General features: G+C 32.3%; 1 protein-coding gene and 1 pseudogene across 1 annotated transcript; both read left to right on the forward strand.

Annotated features, from left to right (window-relative positions):
- Positions 1–2,205: 2,205 nt before the first annotated feature.
- LOC143632963 (histone-lysine N-methyltransferase ATX4-like) lies at positions 2,206–8,353 on the forward strand (annotated as a pseudogene).
- Positions 8,354–12,479: 4,126 nt separating this feature from the next.
- On the forward strand, positions 12,480–17,751 carry LOC143632915 (putative F-box protein At3g61730). Its single transcript, XM_077101320.1, has 8 exons — positions 12,480–12,565; positions 15,763–15,962; positions 16,064–16,108; positions 16,655–16,819; positions 16,916–16,963; positions 17,044–17,214; positions 17,336–17,443; positions 17,527–17,751. Exons 1-8 carry the CDS (start codon positions 12,480–12,482, stop codon positions 17,607–17,609), a joined length of 906 nt encoding a protein of 301 aa, XP_076957435.1. The 3' UTR covers positions 17,610–17,751.
- Positions 17,752–19,494: the final 1,743 nt, after the last annotated feature.

A 19,494-nucleotide genomic window follows, 5' to 3' on the forward strand; every position in this document is an offset into this window, starting at 1 on the left:
TTATGTATTATTGTTAAATGCATGTGATACTGGTATCATATGGTTAGGTTAATATGTTATGTTTTAATTTTATGGGAATACTTCTTTCTGAAGCTTTTCAAGGTCAGTGACAACCTTGTAATCGACTCTACAAATAAGGGTAATATCGCAATATTGATAAATCATTCGGTATGGTTCCAAAAACAGGTGTCGGGTTCATTGCAGAGTGCATGCCAAATTGCTATGCCCGGATTTTGAGCATGGGTTCAGATGAGAGAAGAATAGTTCTCATAGCTAATACCGACGTATCAGCCGGGATGAATTAACGTATGTCTTTTCCCTCTCAAGGGTTCCTTTTTTTAGCTCTTATTCGCTCGGTTAACTAATATTTTGAACTCTTTGTGGCAGGTATGATTACAAATTTGATCTAGATGAACATGATGAACATAAGGTCCCGTGTTTAATTAGAACCCCCAACAGTCGATATTTCATGAATTAGTTTTGAAACAACATTTGTTTATACAAAAGAGATATAATTAGAAGTTACAAACCTTATTGGTTATAGATCCAATTAACATATACCATTTTTATACAAAAGATCTATACATGGATACACCGAGACTAAATCATTAGTTTTGAAAAATCAAATTTAAAAAACGTCTGATTGAAAATACGAAGAAACAAATCAAACATTAATTCCATAAAAAAACATTAAATATAATATAACTTGGTTACTATTCACATAAAACAAATTAAGTGGGAAATTTATTCATCAACCAACAACAAATACAAATACATTAAAATTTAGGATGTATCATAAAACAATAAATAAAATACTTTCTAGACAATTCATTAAACCTCTAATTTTTTTTCGAATGACGACTCACAAACCTATGCCCTGGTTGTTTTTTCGTAAAATACAAGAGGCTTTACCACATAGATAAACCTTTAAATAGTGTTATATTCCAAATATATATATTAGAAAACATCATTTAAAAATTCAAATCATTATTTTGATTGATACTTCAAAATTATCAAAATTTTAGGACAAATTTTAAATATAAATTTATAATATAACTACTAGGACATTAGTTTTACACGATAAAATATTAATATTAAAGCTACTTTTTTTTAACGACTAAATTGTTGTACTCTATTGAATTTCACATAACCTGATATTTCATACCTTAACCATCTTACCACCCCATCAAAGGAGGAAGACACAAAATATACTATTTTAGCTTAAAAATTTGTATTTAACTATTTTATCAAATATGCTTAATATTGTAACTATTATAAAACTTTCTTTCTCAGTGCATTCCAAATCTCGTATACGGTATAAGGAAAAAGTAAAGATGTTATCAATTTGACGCCGCGTATATTAGATGTCATCATTTCATTTCGAGTAAGTATAATATTAAATCAAATTCCGAATAATATATCAAAACTGTCCCAAAAAAGTAATACTTTTTTTAGCGAAGTCTAGACATCTCTTTACTAATATGAACCTATTTTCATATTAACCCCCTCTAAACTTAAAATATTCACATATCCCCAAACGAGGCTTCCATATCATTGTACATTATGTATAAAAAAACTTGTATTTTGTGTATATACATAATTCTATAAGTTTAGAGGGGATATATGAAATTAGAGGGAAAAATAATATAATATAAAATATTAAAAATTACAAGAAAAAAAATCTTATCACGTCGATAATCTTCAATTCGTCATGATTACACAACTATAACAAAAAAACAAAACATTTTATTTTCAATATTTTTCACCCACCTGCTATACTTTTAATTAATTCTCTCTTTTTCACCAAAACACACACACATACTCCGTTCTTGTCAAGTTTTTGCTTAAATTGCTTCATTTTAGTCGATGGATTGCTCTGTTTTCCTGTGAAAACTTTGTTATTTTTTATCAATTTTTGCTGCAGAATCTAAAATTGATCTCATTTTCAATCTCTGTGTTGTTTGCAGCATTCAATTTCACCGGTGTGGGTTTCTGTTGCTCTCGATTAGCAGATTAATTCTACGGAATCAAGTTTTTGCGTAAATCGTTGCGGATTAATTGATCAATCGTTATTGGGAGTTTAGATTCGAAGATAGAGAGCTTGCATGTGTTATTGATCGATTGATCAAATTGCCTGGGTTGATCGGATCACTGCTTAGCTTGGTTTGAAATATTGAATTTAGGGTTTTTCATTAATATACAAAGATGTCAAAACAAAATGTGACGTCGAAAATGCCTAATATGAAGCGGTGCAAATTAGACACCAAAGTAACAGAAGATGATTTCCAATCCGACGTTGAAGTTGTTGCAAGTTCTAGCAACAATGCTGTTAACTACAAAAAGAGCACGAAGAAGCGTGAGAATCAGTCTACTGACGATAAAAGGTCATCGAAGAAACAACGTGTGTCAGGCAAGAAAGTTGATGAGACCGTTGAAGAAAAGAAGGTAGTTTATAAGGTACAAGATTTTCCTAAGGGAAAAATTGTTTGGGCCAAGTTCTCAAATTGGTTCCCGTTTTGGCCCGCAATTGTGATTGACCCGGAGCTAGAAGCCCCGGAAGCCGTAAGGAAGGCTGGTGCTTCCGACAAGATTTGTGTCATGTTCTACGGGTATTCAAAGAAAAATCAAAGGGTAGTGTTTTTGCATATGTAAAATAGGTTACTTTATCCCAATAGTTTGCTATTGTGTTATTAAAATATTTAAAGAATATCATATGAAAGTTGAGTTTATTGTCTAATAATTTATGTTGTTTTGTGTTAGGAATATGGATGGATCAGGGACGGGATGATCTTTCCATTTCTAGAGTACTTAGAAAGGTGTGTAGTTTAACGTTTATATTGTTACACAATTGGGACTATAAGTTATATTCTTTAATGAGATGTTATATGTTAAAGACCGTTCATTTAACTAATTATATTTGTTCAGTTTTTCTGGTCAAACTCAGTTATATGGCAACAAGCTAGAAGACTTCCTTAAGGCGATACGTGAGGCATACTTGGCAGATAATGGGTATCTAAACTCAAGATTTGAGGACAAGGGGGAATGTTCTACTTCTACAACACCAAAGATTGTTAAGATTCGTGTAAATAATGTTTCTGATGATGTTCCAGAATCTAGTCACCGTGGTCAGGCAAGTTTGTTTTACACATTTTTATTCACTAATTTTTAGTACTAAGTACTTATAAGTTTAATTTGTATTTAGAGTTCAGATTTCTTATTACCAACACCAAACTTGAAAGTTTTGGTTAGGATAATGGGATAATATAATATATATTTTTTTTGTTACCGAAATAAATTTGTAATGTTTAGGCTAACTGAGTGACAGAAATTACGGTGTTACTAATTTGGAGTTTAAGTTGAAGGATAATCTTGATAAAGCTTAAATATTAGAGTTTGAGTTTGAGTTGGTTATTTAAGTTATTTAATTGTTTAAAGTCATTATGTTTATTTTTTTATTTTTATTAGGATAAGTTTAAAAGTGTTTTGAGTCTAGTATAAATAGCATGATAGGGTATTAGTATTTTAATTTATTGGTTCAAGTTTTCATTTGAGTTAACAATATCGAAAGAGTATGGTGAGTTACCACAAAAATATAATCAAGTGTTTTTGTGTGATATATCTTGTCTCTTATCTGTTCATTTTTTATGCCTAGGAAGATAGTTTGAATTCATCAATAGAATTCGCATAATAAGGTTTAAAGGTTTACACCATTTTATAATAATGTCTATCATTATTTTCTTATTTTGCCCATATAACATCTTTGATAAAATGTCATTTGCAGAAATTAAAGCAACATTGTGGTGTTTGCAAGAAGATTTTGCAATATTCTGATGCTGAAGATTATGTAAGAGATTAAAACTTATATGCCATTGTTATGATAATTTATGGCTCAGGGGCGGATCTAGCATCGATCGGTTGAGGGATAGCCGACGCTACTCCTCAACTCTCTTGACAAAGTACAATTTTTAGTGCAAATTTTTTATCCTTTTTGGTTTCATATATCGAGTACCCATGAACAAAAAGTTTTTAGTCCGCACTACCTCTTAGCTTTTCTTCTGGATCCGCCACTGATTTATGTTAATGACTAGCATCTAATTTGTTTGGTTATCTTGGTTTGCCTTAGATATTCTGTGATGGTTGTAACAAATGCGTACATACAGAGTGTGCTAAAGTTTTCACCAATGTCTTAAAGGTACTTTTTATATTATATATATTTTTTAATGTTTTCATTACTTTTTTTTTGTATATATATATCTTAAAAGATTATATCACTTGAAGGATATGAAGAAGTTTCAATATTACTGCCCAACATGTAAAGGTGAATCTTCTAAAGGTGAAGCTTCAGCTGCAAATAAACAGGAACCAAAACTTAGGTATGATCATTTTTATTTTCATAATGTTTATTAATTTTTTTGTAAAATTTATTTGATGATGTCATATATATTCGCAGAGCTGCTGAGATTAACGACCCGAATGCATCGCATGGCCCAATAAGCGTCGTTTGTAATGGCAATGAAGGGATTTATTATCCTGATTATAATCGGTAAGACCTAATGACTTTATCAACTGCATTTTTAATGGTTTTTATTATATGTTACACATTTTGAAATCAATATTAAATTATCAGAGTCGAGTGTCTTTGTGGTTCTTGTGGAACTCAAAAGCAAACACTCGGAGTATGGGAAAGTCATTCGGGCTCTAGAGCAAAAAAATGGAAAGCTAGTGTCAAAGTCAAGGGCTCTAAGACAACACTAGAAAAGCGGGTCTGTGTCACTTATTTATTATATTACATTATAGCTAATGTTTGATTTATATATGTTTACTTTCAAAGTTTCAATATTGCAGCTTTTGGAGCTTAATATTATTGTTGGTAAGACTAAGGTTGCTTCAGCTGCACCTTTAAGTAAAAAACAGTTGTTTTCATTTGTAAAAGGTAATTATATTCTTTGTGTTAGTTCTTAGTTTTTGGTATACTATTTCGTATTACAAAAATAACTATAAACTTTCCCAAAATTACAGGGAAATATGAGCCTGCTAATGGAAAATGAATGACCGAAAGATGTGCTATTTGTAGATGGGATGAAGATTATGAATCCAATTCTATAATTTTCTGCAACAGGTCTTCTTATTGTTTTTAACCATGGTTGTAAAAATCCCAACTAGGCGCCGATAAATCCCTGATTAATCGATAATCGGTACCCCACCAGCTAGTTGCCGTTTAATTGCTATGCGGTCAAAATCAGTCAAAAAAGAAAATTTTATTATTTGGTATATATATGTATATTTGAAAACTTATATATAAATTCCAATATGATTAATCTCGATTAATCGTTGGTCCCTACCCCACCACCCGACTAGAGCCTAGTGATTTCTACAACACCAAATTTTAACTTCATTAAAATAATATAATAATTCTTTGGATCAGATGTCTTATAGCTGTTCATCAAGAATGCTATGGTGTGAGTGGCCAAGATTTCTCATCTTGGGTTTGTAGAGCATGTGAAACACCTGGGATTAAGAGAGAGTGTTACCTCTGCCCAGTTAAAGGCATGTCATTTACTTTTAATATTCAAAAACATAGTTTTTCCTTTTTTCTTTTTTAACTACAAGCAATTTAATATATACCCCTACAACTTTGAAAAATATGATATGCACTTACAAAGTAGTTAAATATCAAATATATCCAATTTGTTAAGAACAATTTATTAGTAGACCATTTCACCTTTATTTTTATAAAACTTTAAAATTTCATATGCGCTCATCTTTAACTTTAAATTTTTTTTATTTACTCATTTTTAGCTTAATTATTATTTACCCGTTCGATTGTTCAATTATCTGATGAGTGAGGTCGATAAAACAAAAGAGAAGAGACGGTCGTTTCATTCACTTGCTTATCATCGATCATCCTATATTAAAAATAGAGTTTAAACAAATATAATGGAAAGGGGGTAGAATGGTCGATATATGGAAAGGGGGTATCGAGCCGGGGGTCTCACTGGAAGCAGCCTCTCTATTCCTACGGTGTATAGCTTTGCTGCTATTGGTGGGATATACTGAGTACGATGATGATGATATATGATACTTTTAGTTTCGGTTGCGTATATATGAAAATTTTTCAAGTTTGTAAGGGTATGTGTATATATATATATATATATATATATGATATTAATCCCGTTACTTGTTGTAAAAGTTGTTTTTGACTCGGTACTAATTTACTACAGGTGGCCCTTTGAAGCCAACGGATATGAACCCATTGTGGGTTCATGTTAATTGTGCATGGTTCCGGCCTGAAGTTTCTTTTGTAAGTGATAAAGAAATGGAACCTGCAACCGGACTTCTTTGGATTCCACCTGATTCTTTTGTGAAGGTGCTTAGGAATATCGACATTCAAAAGCTAATTTAATTAAACAATAATACAATATCATGTAATCGTTCCCGTTTTTGGTCAATTTCAGGAATGTGTCATTTGCCATCAGGTTCATGGTTCTTGCGTGCAGTGTTGCGAGTGCTATACTTATTTTCACCCGATGTGTGCCTCCAATGCTGGCTACTGTGTGGAGGTAGCTCATAAACTCTTAACTATACAAATAATGTATTGAACATTTACGATTAATTTTGAATTAACTTGTTTACTAATTATCTTCCTTAAATATGCAGCTGCATTCGTCGAAGAAAAACGGGAGACCTAGCACAAAATGGAATATTTATTGTGCTGTCCACAAGTAATGCTACAACTCTTTATTTCTATTTATTATTCTTTTTTCCATTTTATGTATTTTTGTTAAATGCGTGTGTTACCGATGCAGAATACCAGCAGATACTGGTATCATACTCAAGACAGATTCGGAGGTATTTTGTGCAACAGGGTTGGTTCAAAAGCAGCAGCATAAACAAAATTTTAGGGTTTCAAGGCTTGCTGGTTCGTCGATGGTAGAGAATGATGTGCCGGAACCATTATCTGCTGCAAGGTGTCGCATTTATAGTAGACCTCCTACCAAGGTAGATCCCGCTAAACACGTCATTTTCTTATGTTTTTATTTTCACGTTTATAGTAGACCTCCTACCAAGGTAGACCTCCTACCAACCTCCTACCAAGGTAGATCCCGCTAACTCATTTCTTAACTATTCTTTGTTTTCAGACCGGTGTAAAGGAGGCGATATTTCATCGGTTAATGGGGCCTATCCAGCATAACATACATGAGATAGATGCCTTAAAGTGACATAGAGTAAGAGTTATATATTTTGTTACTTTTAATCTTTAATTAATGTGAAAAAGATGTTATTAATTCTTGGATGAAGTGTATATAAATGTATTTTTATCTGTATGACAGAAGAACCAAATGATTTAGCTTGTTTGTTATCTGCAGGAAATTGAAGCTTTGAATAATCTCTCTACACTGAAGGAAAAACTCGCGTTTTTACAGGTATATATACCCTTTATCTTGGTTAATATTACATTATGTCATTATGATCCTTTATGTTTCTCTAATTGATCTACCCTAATCCAGCGAACCGAGAAACAGCGTGTATGTTTTGGTAAATCTGGGATTCACGGGTGGGGCCTATTTGCACGCTGGAAGATTAACGAAGGAGAGATGGTACTTGCATCAATCCTTAAAACTACACCTAAAATTTTCATGTAATGTTCAAGTCATTTTGGAACAATTTACATATTTTTGTGGGTTCATGTAGGTGCTCGAATACCATGGCGAGCAAGTGAGGCAGAGTGTGGCAGACCTAAGAGAAGCAATATACCGAGCGGAAGGCAAGCATTGCTATGTGAGTCAACTTTATCTGATCTTAAATAATTCAAATATCTAATGTAACATGAGTAATAAGTTATATATCTATATGATTTATGTTATGTTTTAATCTTTATGTGACGACTAGTGTTTGTTGTGACTTGTGACTAAACACTTTTTTCTGCAGCTTTTCAAGGTAAGCGACAACCTTGTAATCGACTCGACAAACAAGGGAAATATCGCAAGATTGATAAATCACTCAGTATGGTTCCAAAAACAAGTGTCACGCCTTGCAAAAATATTTCCGTTACTAATTATAGGCGTATTTTCATTGCAGTGCATGCCAAACTGCTATGCACGGATTTTAAGCATGGGAGCAAATGAGAGCAGAATAGTTCTCGTAGCCAAGACGGACGTTTCAGCCGGTGATTAGTTAACGTATGTCGTTTTCCACTCACGGGTTCATTTGTTTAGCTCATGTTCGTTCGGTTAACTAATATTTTGAACTCTTTTGTGACAGATATGATTACAAGTTTGATGATGATGAGCCGGATGAACTTAAGGTTCCGTGTTTATGTAGAGCTCCCAACTGTAGATATTTCATGAATTAGCTTTGAAACAACAACATACCATTTTTATACAAAAGAGATATACACCGAGACTGAGGCATTAGAAGAAGTTACAAGCCTTATTGCCATAGATCTAACAGTCATTCCTTTTTTTTTAATTTAAGTGTGAATATGGAATGTTAAATTTTGTTTTAATACTGTAAATTGTTTAGTTGCAAGCTCTTAAACAATAGTAGTGTTCAAAACTAAAACTAGGATGATAAAACTGAACCGGGGCCGGAAAATTGAACCTGAACCGGCTATGTCTGTTTGGGTCTTGGTCTCTTGGATACTAGTTCTTTTAAAAAAAATGATATTTGGTCTGCAGCACGGTTTAGTATTGAATTAGTTTTAAACAGAAATCGTGTCAGGTTAGTTGGATGAAAGGTGGTTTATCCCAATTTTAGGTTTTATATGAGATGTAACACATTTAAATATTAAGATAATAATGAAGAACAATAAAATAATTTGATATTATTTATTTAATGAATTGATTTAATTTATATTATAAAAAATGGTATACCAAAAGATAAAATTTGAAAAAAATAACTAATATAAATATAGTATAACAGATTATATACTCTTTACATCACTTCCTTTTAAGAAAAATATTGTTATTACTAGGTTAGTAACCCGTGTTTTATATGGGCTGAAAAATAATATAATGTCAATAAAAAAATATTTACATATTCGATACAGGTTATATATGAAATCAAACATGAATTATATGTAAAACTATATGAAACAATTATAATATATATTTAAAACAAAAATGTTATACACGTGGCCTTAACATATGTCATCCACATTAAAGTAATTAGAAATTGTTAATAATATCATTTTAAGAAAGTCATAATTGGTCTAATTGAGGTAATTAATAAATATTAAATAGTAATAAATGCATTAGTCATTATATCATTAGCATTAAAATTTATTAAATTGAATGAATGATAATTAAAAAATTAGTTAATTAGGTGGAATATGTATAATTAAATGGAAATTTATTAGTTGGCATCCCATGTATGTGACATATTTGAAAGTCATGTGAAAACATGTTGTGCTTTAATAAATTAGTTAGATTAGATGAGTTAGGTTCAAATCAAGGTTACCAAAATCGTTAGGCGGACCCTTTTCGGCCGATTGGGGAGTTGGGTGTACTCGGAGCACTCGGGGAGTACTCAGATATATAAATATAAAGAAAATGAATTTTTATATATTATATATATGTCAAATATCATAAGTTTACTAATATTTATAACAAAATAGGTGAATATCAATATAAATAAGAGAAATACATTTTTAAATAACAAATTATTCTAAATATTGCTAATCATTAATTAAAAAATATGATATTTGGTCTTTAATATTATAGAAATATGAATTATGTTTTATTTTTTAAAGTCAAAATTGGCTCAAGTTCACCGATTATATGTGATTCTGACTGAGGTTGACCACCTTTGATTGATTTTTAGTAACTAGGCGGAGTACAGAAACTCGTATCGGTGACATACTTGTAGCAACTAGCGAGTATTTGACCTTGTAAACCTACTTATCAAATATTGGTCAAAGCCCAACATGTCAGCCTAACATAAAGAGGACTTAGATCGATAGACCATGTAAACATGACTTGATTAGGGTTTAAGCCCAAGTATCTTTATAACTACAAATAGGCCTGCAAACAAATCGAACGTTCGGTGAACTGTTCGGCTGGAAGTTCGTTTATGTTCGTTTATTTAGTAAACAAATGAACATGAACAAAATATTTGTGTCCGTTTAATTAACGAACATGAACACATGTCGTCCGTTCATTTATGTTCATGAATGTTCATTTAAGTTCGTTTATTTATGTTCTCTTATGTTCGTTTATATTTGTTTGTGTTCATTATGTATAAAAGATAAATAGAAAATACTTAAATATTATTTAAGTCATCTACTTAAAGTTTTTATTTATATTTGTTCATTTATGTTCGTTTATGATTGTTCTTGTTCATTTACATTTGTTCATATATGTTCATTTATCTTTTGTCAGTTATGTTCATTTACGTTTGTTTATATTCATGAACTGTTCGTTCAGATTTAAACAAACGACCACGAACATGTTCATTTTTTTAAAATAAACAAATACGAACACAAATATTTGTTTGATTAAGTGTTTGTGTTTGTTTAAAGTAAATGAACGAACACAAACATGCATTTATCCGTGTTTGTTCGCAGAGGCGGACCTAGCATATAACTAGGGGTAGCCTCCGCTACCCCTCAACTTTTCGCCGATAGTACAAATTTTATATGTTTTGGTCGGTTTTCGTATTTCGCTACCCCTGGAAAAATATAACGTTACCCCTGTTTATTAAAGCCCAACCAAATTAAAAGACGAAACCAATTAAAACCTAACCAAATTTAAGCACAAACTAAATAAAACCATTTGTTTTTTTATCCTTTATGCTTAAATGTTTGGTTTATGTCGAACATCAACACTTAACAAAACAAAGTTTCATTCATTTGTGGCTTCCACCCCACACTGCCCCACCCCCTGCATGTTGCAGCCGAATAGCCAACGATTGTTGCTCCTTCAATCCCTCACTCCCTCATCCACAGTTTGAATTTTACTTGTTCAATTTAAGTATTCTTCTACTTCTACTTAAAATTGTAATTGTTTATTTGTTAATATAAATATAAATTGTTAATTTCGAATTGTTTATTGACAATTAAATGATTTTTTTTAACAGTGAACTTCTTTGAATTTTTGTTGTCTTTAGGATTTGAACCCAAGATCTTCCCTCCAAACCCAAGTGATTTAAAGGCTTTGCCTTTGACAATGGGGCACCACCCCGTTGGTAACAATTGAATGATTGATTAGTGTTTGCTGGATATTCGGATAATATAAACTGGAAAGTGTAATTGATTAGGGATTTAGGGTTTATGTTTAAATTGAAATTAATTATAGATTTATGATTTAAATTTTATCCCTTCTAAAATTAGGAAATTTGGAAGATGAAACAACGAAGTCTTGTTAAAGAAAAATTACAAGAAAATGATGATATTGGTCCAAAGGCAAGTTAAAAAAAACAATTGTATAAAATATCGTAAAAAAATCGGTTACTGTATGATATACGGTAAAAATATTCGTTTACATTATATAAAATACGGTAAAAAAAATTTTAAACGTTACCCCTGATATTATAGTCTAGATCCGCCACTGTTTGTTCGGTTCATTTACAAGCCTAACTATATACAGAGGGATTGTTTTCTACCAAGTACTTTTTATGGTTGCAGCTCGTTTCATGTAGGTAGGGGTGATGAATGGGTCGATCGGTAAAAAAAAATGGGTCATGGGTCAGAACAAGTCAACAAAAAAAGAGTGTTTTGGTTGGGTCAGAACGGATCAAAACAAGTTTCGGGTTGATTTTTTTTTTGAACGAGAGCAGCAGAGAAAACATTTTAGTTTTTTTTTTTATTTTTTTTTGTTTCTGATTTTTATTTTAAGTTATGATTTTTTATTATTTAAAAAATGAGATGTTTTTTATCTCAACCCATTCTGAGTTTTTACTCATTCTCATTTTTCTCTTGACCCATTTGAGCCCGTTCCAACTTTTTCTTTTTTCTAGCTAGTGAGACCCATTTTAATCCATTAAGCTTTTCTCTTAAACCCAAATCAACCCAAAAGGTTAGTTTTAGACATACATGTAGAGTTGTTCAAAAAGCTCTCGGTTGGTAGCTTGTTCGATAAAATCTCGAAATAAAACTAACTAAAAAATATTGATTTAAAACAACCTGTAACCGAGTCGAGCTTGACCCAAGCCCAGCTCAGGTCATGGCTCGGCTCATTTAACTTCAAGCTTGAGTTGCCTCGTTTTATTTCGAGCTTGAACTCGAATGCACCCTGGCCCGAGTCGTGGACATATAACGACTAGATGGATCTGAACCGGAGTGTCAACCGGGCCGGGTCTTATTACCTCCCCGTGACCCGAGAAAACGGTTAACGGATACATATTAAGTCCGTCCGTCCGTCCGTCATTCAATTTACGTGGAGTCTTCCCGCGTTGGGATATAAAAGCCAATTATCCCTCAATTCAAATAAAATATCTAATTTCATTTCATTTGAATTGAATTAGTTGCTGTAACAGAATCAATGGGGAAACGATTGCGTGTATCCAAATCCATCTGCAGCTGTGCTTCACCTCGTTACTCTTCGTCATACATTCCTCCTTTCTCACGGTATAATCATCTCTCAATTTCATATCTATACATCTAATTGCATGTTTTTCACCTTACGTATACCTAATTTCGGTTCGTTATGCTTGTTTAGTTATGATCGTAGCTTAAGTGCTTAGTTACTGATTTATAGCGGTTCGTATTGCTTGATTTCTGTTAATGTTAGTTGCAATTAGCTAATTAAGTAGTTGAGATTTAGATCTGATTTACTGATATCGAAGTTTGATTGATTACTTCAATGAGCCTTAATCAGTTTCAGAATTAGCTGATTCGGTTGAGTATTGAGTACTACAGAGCATCTGTCATACGTGATTACTGATTTATAGTGGTTCATATTGCTCGATTTCTGTTCATTTTAGAAGTAATTGGCTGATTAAGTAGTTGAGATTTCGATCTGATATCAAAGTTTGAATGATTATGTTAATGAACGTTAAATGTTACTCAATTTCAACATTAGCTGATTCAACTGAGTATTGAGCAATAGTCATACGTGATTCGTGAATATGTTTGATATGAGTTCCAATTGGTGATTCGTGATTTGTGTGTTTTTGAGCTTACGGATACCTAATTTCCGTTTGTTTTAAGTTTTATCGGTGTATAATGCTTGTTTAGTTATGGTCGTAGCTTAAGTGTTTGATTACTGATTTATAGCGGTTCATATTGCTCGGTTTTTGTTAGTTTTAGTCGCAATTAGCTAATTAAGTAGTTGAGATTTAGATCTGGTATCGAAGTTTGATTGATTATTTTAATGAGCGTTAATCAGTTTCAATATTTGTTGATTTAATTGAGCATTGAGCACTGAGCAACTGTCATATGTGAATATGTTTGATATGAGTTCCAATTGATGTGAATATAGCACTAGTGTGCCTGTGATTGTGAATTTGATGTGAATGTGCCACTACTAGTGTATCTGTGTTTGTGAATTTGATGTAAATACACCACTAGTGTATCCAATTTCATATCTAATTCTGTGTTTTTGAGCTTACATATACCTAATTTCTGTTCGTTTTTAAGTTTTATCGGTGTATAATGCTTGTTTAGTTATGATCGTAGCTTAAGTGTTTGATTGCTGATTTATTGTGGTTCTTATTGCTCGATTTTTGTTAGTTTTAGTCGTAATTAGCTAATTAAGTAGTTGAGATTTAGATCTGATATCGATGTTTGATTGATTATGTTAATGAGCAGTAATCAGTTTCAGAATTAGCTGATTCAATTGAGTATTGAGCACTGAGCAACTGTCATACGTGAATATGTTTGATATGAGTTCCAATTGATGTGAATATAGCACTAGTGTGCCTGTGATTGTGAATTTGATGTGAATGTACCACTACTAGTGTATCTGTGTTTGTGAATTTGATGTAAATACACCACTAGTGTATCTAATTTCATATCTAATTCTGTGCTTTTAAGCTTACGTATACCTAATTTCCGTTCATTTTAAGTTTTATCACTGTATAATGCTTGTTTAGTTATTAATGGCCCAGATCGAATTGAACACGAACTAAACTCGGAGAATACTTTGGCACAACTCACCAAGAAAATAACTCAAAACTTGATCAATTCTCTCTTAACCCTTACATGAATTCTTTGGGGTTATATAGAGGCTCGATTGCAATTAGAGTAAAATACAAACTCCAATTTATCTATTAAATAAAATTCCATCTCTATCTAATAAATAAAATAGATAATTATCTCTAATTATAATAATTAATTAATTAATGAGATCGATCCATTAGCTCGAACCGGCCCCACCTCCCGACCCATAACTCGGTTCGGGAATTAACTCCAACAGCTATGATTGTAGCTTAAGTGTTTGATTACTGATTTATTGCGGTTCCTATTGCTCGGTTTTTGTTAGTTTTAGTCGTAATTAGCTGATTAAGTAGTTGAGATTTAGATCTGCTATCGATGTTTGATTGATTATGTTAATGAGCGTTAATCAGTTTCAGAATTAGCTGCTTCAGTTGAGTATTGAGCAATAGTCATATGTGATTTGTTAATACGTTTGAGATGAGTTTCAATTGGTGTAAATATAGCACAAGTGCATCTGTGTTTGTGAATTTGATGTAATTATACCACTGGTGTATCTGTTTTTGAATTTGATGTAAGTACACCGCTATTGTATCTAATTCCGTGTTTTTGAGTTTACGTATACCTGATTTCCGTTCGTTGAAGTTTATCGGTGTATAATGCTTGTTTAGTTATGATCGTAGTTCATGCACTTGATTACTGATTAATGGCGGTTCCTATTGCTCGGTTTTTGTTAATTGTAGTTGTAGTTAGCTAAATTAAGTAGTTGAGATTTAGATCTGATTACTGATATTGAAGTTTGATTGGTTATGTTAATGAGCGTTTATAAATTTCAAAATTAGCTTATTCAGTTGAGTATTGAGCAATAGTCATACGTGATTCGTGAATATGTTTGATATGAGTTCCAATTGATGTGAATATGCCACTAGTGATGTGTTTGTGAATTTGATGTGAATATACCACTAGTTTGATTGAGCGTTAATCGATTTCAGCATTCTCTGATTCAATTGAGCATTGAGCAACAGTCATACATGATTCGTGAATGTGTTTGACATGAGCTACATTTGAAAGTTCGAAACTAGCGTTTTACTATATGCAGATTTGTGAATTTGATGTTACCATGTCACTATTTGTTGACTGATGACGTGGACACTTGATGATGTGGCTCTCCTAATCAGCTATCTGTTTATTAGTTTGTTAGAATGGACCAATGGTGTATCTGTGTTTATGAATTTGATGTAAATAAATCACTAATTGTTGACTGTATTATTGACTGATGACATGGACACTTGATGATGTGACTCTCCTAATCAGCTTTCCGTTTATTAGTTTGTTAGAATGGACCAAATTGAGGTTATCACCACCTCCAATATGAGGGGAGATGCTGACTGTATAACTGACTGATGACATGGACACTTGATGATGTGGCTCCCTTAATCAGCTTTCTGTTTATTAGTTTGTTAGATACTTAGAGAGGTTGTTATTCAGTTGAGTTGTAGTTAATTATCAGCTTGTATCTTCTTAAACTTCAGTTTATTTTTAGTAACATTTCACAAAACCTTCACTAGTGTATGTGTTTGTGAATGTGTTACAATGATAAACCGTCGGAGCTTCATTGTTCTGAACTAGCTTCATTGATGCTATGTTGCTTTTCATTTCAATGGAATCAGGCATGACATAGACGTATGGACAGAAATTGCTAAGTATTTGGACGGGAAGTCTTTGGTGATGTTGGCAGCAACCAACAAATGGTTCCTTAGCAATATAATGGAGGATTCTATTTGGAAATTTGCTTGTTTGCGTGATCTTCAGATCCCTGATTGTGATGAAGTGAAGTTTAAATGGATCAAAATTTATCGATCAGCTTTTGGTAAACATAACGCATCCAACTATATGTTTTACATTGATCATATTGTTGTTTCCTCTTCAAACAATAACCGGTTATCATACCATTGATGGTTGATTATGCAGATGGAAGTCATTCTTATTCCTTACGCCAAAAGGAGAAGCATATTGGTAAACTTTAAGTTTAATTAGAGTTTCATTACTATATAAATTGTCTACTAAGACTGTTGCTTATCACACATTTTAAATGTTGATTTGTCTAGTTCAGTTTTAATCTGCTTGTCATTGGCAAATGCATTTAGTCATTAACCCTATATTAGCAATGTTTTATACACATCCATTTTGGTAGGATGCTAGATTTCTAAAAATACATGGCAGGTAATTGTAAGAACTTTATTATGCAAACTTGATTAACCTTAATAAAAGTAACAAACAGAATTTGCATATCACACATTTAAATTCAACCTCAATAGTTTTGCATTTTTAGATCAAAGTCAGTCCTGGATTAGTCCCAGTGGTCGTTAAAGGCCTATTCTGCAATAGGAACTTAACATCACCATTTTCGAATGTTAAGAAACAATAAATGATGCAGAAATTGCAACATAGAGGTAGGAAAAACAAGTATTTCCCTATATACCATATAATGGATAAGCCATAAAACTGCAATACTGCATATGGATATCCAAAAGTTTGACTCCTCTTTGACTTCCATATCAGATTGGATGAGAATTGGTGCATTTTCCTTCGACTCGCCAGATGCATTCCTCACGGAGAATCTTATCCGCCCTACAAAGCTTCCAGTGGAAGATACCAAGCAAAACATGTTGGACTTTGACGGGTGTTGTCTATTGCACAACGTCAAAACTGGAATATGGATAGCAGGTAATAGTATCTCGCAAAACTTTCTTCAAAAGATTTATCATTATTCACTGTCTCATTGTTGCTTGAATTAAACATCCTGTTCTTGTTTGTGTACAGATTTACAGCTTGTTCGGTGCCCTGTTTGTAACCTGAACACATGTGATGGTGAGAATATACATATAAACACAAAGATTTGAACCAAATCACCAATACTATTTCCTTATTACCTGTTGTATTTCTGGCAGGAACGATGCAGGTATTGGATGCCAGACACGCAGAGTTGTTCCTCAATGACGGGTACAAGAATGGAAGCTGGGAGTACAAGCTGTTAGGATCTCATGACATCAAAAGAAATGTAAACAGCGCTTCTGGTGCCATTCTTGACATCAAGCATTTCAAGAGTCCATCCGTCGCTGGTAAATGATGTTTCACTGTTTATTACCAACTCATTTCATCAATTAAACTTGGTTCTAAATTTATGATATTTCATGCTTCAATTGTATAAATTGTTACAACTTTGATCAAATTTTTGTGCAGGCCTGTTCAATCTCAAGTCTTGGGTGGGGAAGCCGAACGACTGGCAGCCGAAAGCGACGGTGACTTACAATGCAGTTGCTATTAACACAAATCTACAAGAAAATGAAGGTAAATGCCCTAACTAAATATTCAGTTTAGTTTTTAAATCCATATCAAACAACAAAAGTTCCACACACCGTCTTATTTTTCAGGCCTTCACATTAAATATCATGTCATGACATCTGGAGACACCAATGAAGTTTTGGCCATCCGTATATCCCAACAACTGCTCTAAAGTTTAAATAATAATGGCACAGAAATTGATTCTTGTTGCGCTTATGTAAAGGTCAGTATAACTCTCAGTCTTGAAACTTGATAGGCAATACCATAAATAATATATAGGCATTCGCAAACATAACACCCCGCCTCCACACAAGAGTAAAAAAAAAGATTTTGAAAAATTCATGCAGACGGGTTGGATACTTATAGAGTTACTGGACAGTGGTTAGTTTCTGGTATAAAAGTTTTGTAGACAATGGTATAGACATTGAGGATTTTGTAAACCGTTATGCAGAGAATGTAGTTCATTTTTAATACATGATGTTTCAGTAGCATGATTAAATATGGTTCGTTTCTTACACCGTGATGCTGCACTTGAAAGTTGAAAATGGTTCGGTTTACAAAATCTAAACAGCTTGAACCGAACCGTGAAGGCACTATGCAAAATGTCACAACATCGGGCTATTAAACACGTAATTCAAGTAAGAGTTGAAATGACTCTTTTGGAGTGTTCACAAATATGAAGCTCACATGATCGCCTCATTTTCGATGTGTTTGTAAAAAGTAATAAGTATACGCTTTGGGATAGTTCATATGTGGAGAAGAAGGACGCCATCTTCTTCTCCAATTTCCACGACATTTGGTGTTAGAATAAATCAACCGAAGTTAGGAGAATATCACAACATTTCATTTTTAGATAAAAATCAAAGAACACGTATGAATATTAGTAGTTTTTAATTGTTATTCAATACTAATATGGAGTCTTAAATATAAGTTTATTGTTAATAATGTTTAAGAAATTTCATAGTCATAATGCCATTTGTTGTTTTTAATAAATTTTAAATAATGAAAATATAAAACACATTAAATAATAATAGTATTGTTTAGATGTGTATTTAGACATTGTTTTCTTTATTAAATTTACTAATAACGTTATACTATAAAACTTATCGTTATTTTTTAAAACTATAAAATATATTAATTTGAATCATTTGGCTTGATGTTTTGATGGCCCATTTTCCCCAAATCAACTTCTTCCTTTTTGCGTCATACAATTACCGTCTTGCAACTAGTCTTTTTTATACAAAATAAGAACATCTAATCCGGAACATAATAAAATGAAGTATATTGCATCATTTTAAGCTTTTAAAGTACTACCTACCAAACACTCCAAAAATGTTTTCTAATAAAATACTTCCCACAAATTACCAGCAAAAGTTGTAGTTTATATGATTTTAAATAATGCATTAAAAAATCTTTTAATTTGTGTCAAAAAGATCCACAATTCCCATCTATCATTCTTATTCTCACCACCTATGTTTAAAGTTTAAACACATCTTCATCTCTTGTAATTGAGTTATAAATCTTTATCAATAATTTTTAAGTTTATAACTCATAGGTGTAAGATGACTAGATGAGTATGAATCCATATGACCATATAAGTCAAAAATGATTATGTGGATGATAATACACAAGTCAGAGAGAGATTATGTTACTAATCAATCCCTCTATTGATATGGCATGATTTGATGGTACACATACAATTACTATGTATACGCCTATACACGGCAAGAATGTAATTGTATATGGGGTAGCAAATGCGATGGTGTACGTTTGTATATAGGTATATGACCATATAAGATATCCTATACGCCCGTACAAGATATGGTTGATTGATTGATTGATGCATGGTTAGCCGGCACCCCCTATAAGACGTATAAGAAAAGCGACTGCACCCTTGAAATTTTTATATAATAATCAATTTCTAAGACGTAAATAGACATGTCTACATACTATGCCCATTATTTTATACAAAACACAAGTTGACTGGAATCAAAAACATATACAAGATAAGTTTTTATTCTAAAAATACAAAGGGAATACCATTGACTTTTGTTAAC

The sequence above is a fragment of the Bidens hawaiensis genome, unplaced genomic scaffold (assembly GCF_021521415.1).
Source record: "Bidens hawaiensis isolate Kalapana, Puna unplaced genomic scaffold, B.hawaiensis_p1.1 tig00006555_1, whole genome shotgun sequence".
Classification (NCBI taxonomy): domain Eukaryota; kingdom Viridiplantae; phylum Streptophyta; class Magnoliopsida; order Asterales; family Asteraceae; genus Bidens; species Bidens hawaiensis.

Bases quoted from the DNA above. Each gene is read 5' to 3' on its own strand.
- LOC143632915 (XM_077101320.1), top strand. From the start codon at position 12,480: ATGGGGAAACGATTGCGTGTATCCAAATCCATCTGCAGCTGTGCTTCA. The intron at 15,963-16,063 runs GTAAACATAACG...TTGATTATGCAG, and splicing joins AATTTATCGATCAGCTTTTG to ATGGAAGTCATTCTTATTCC. The intron at 16,964-17,043 runs GTGAGAATATAC...TATTTCTGGCAG, and splicing joins TAACCTGAACACATGTGATG to GAACGATGCAGGTATTGGAT.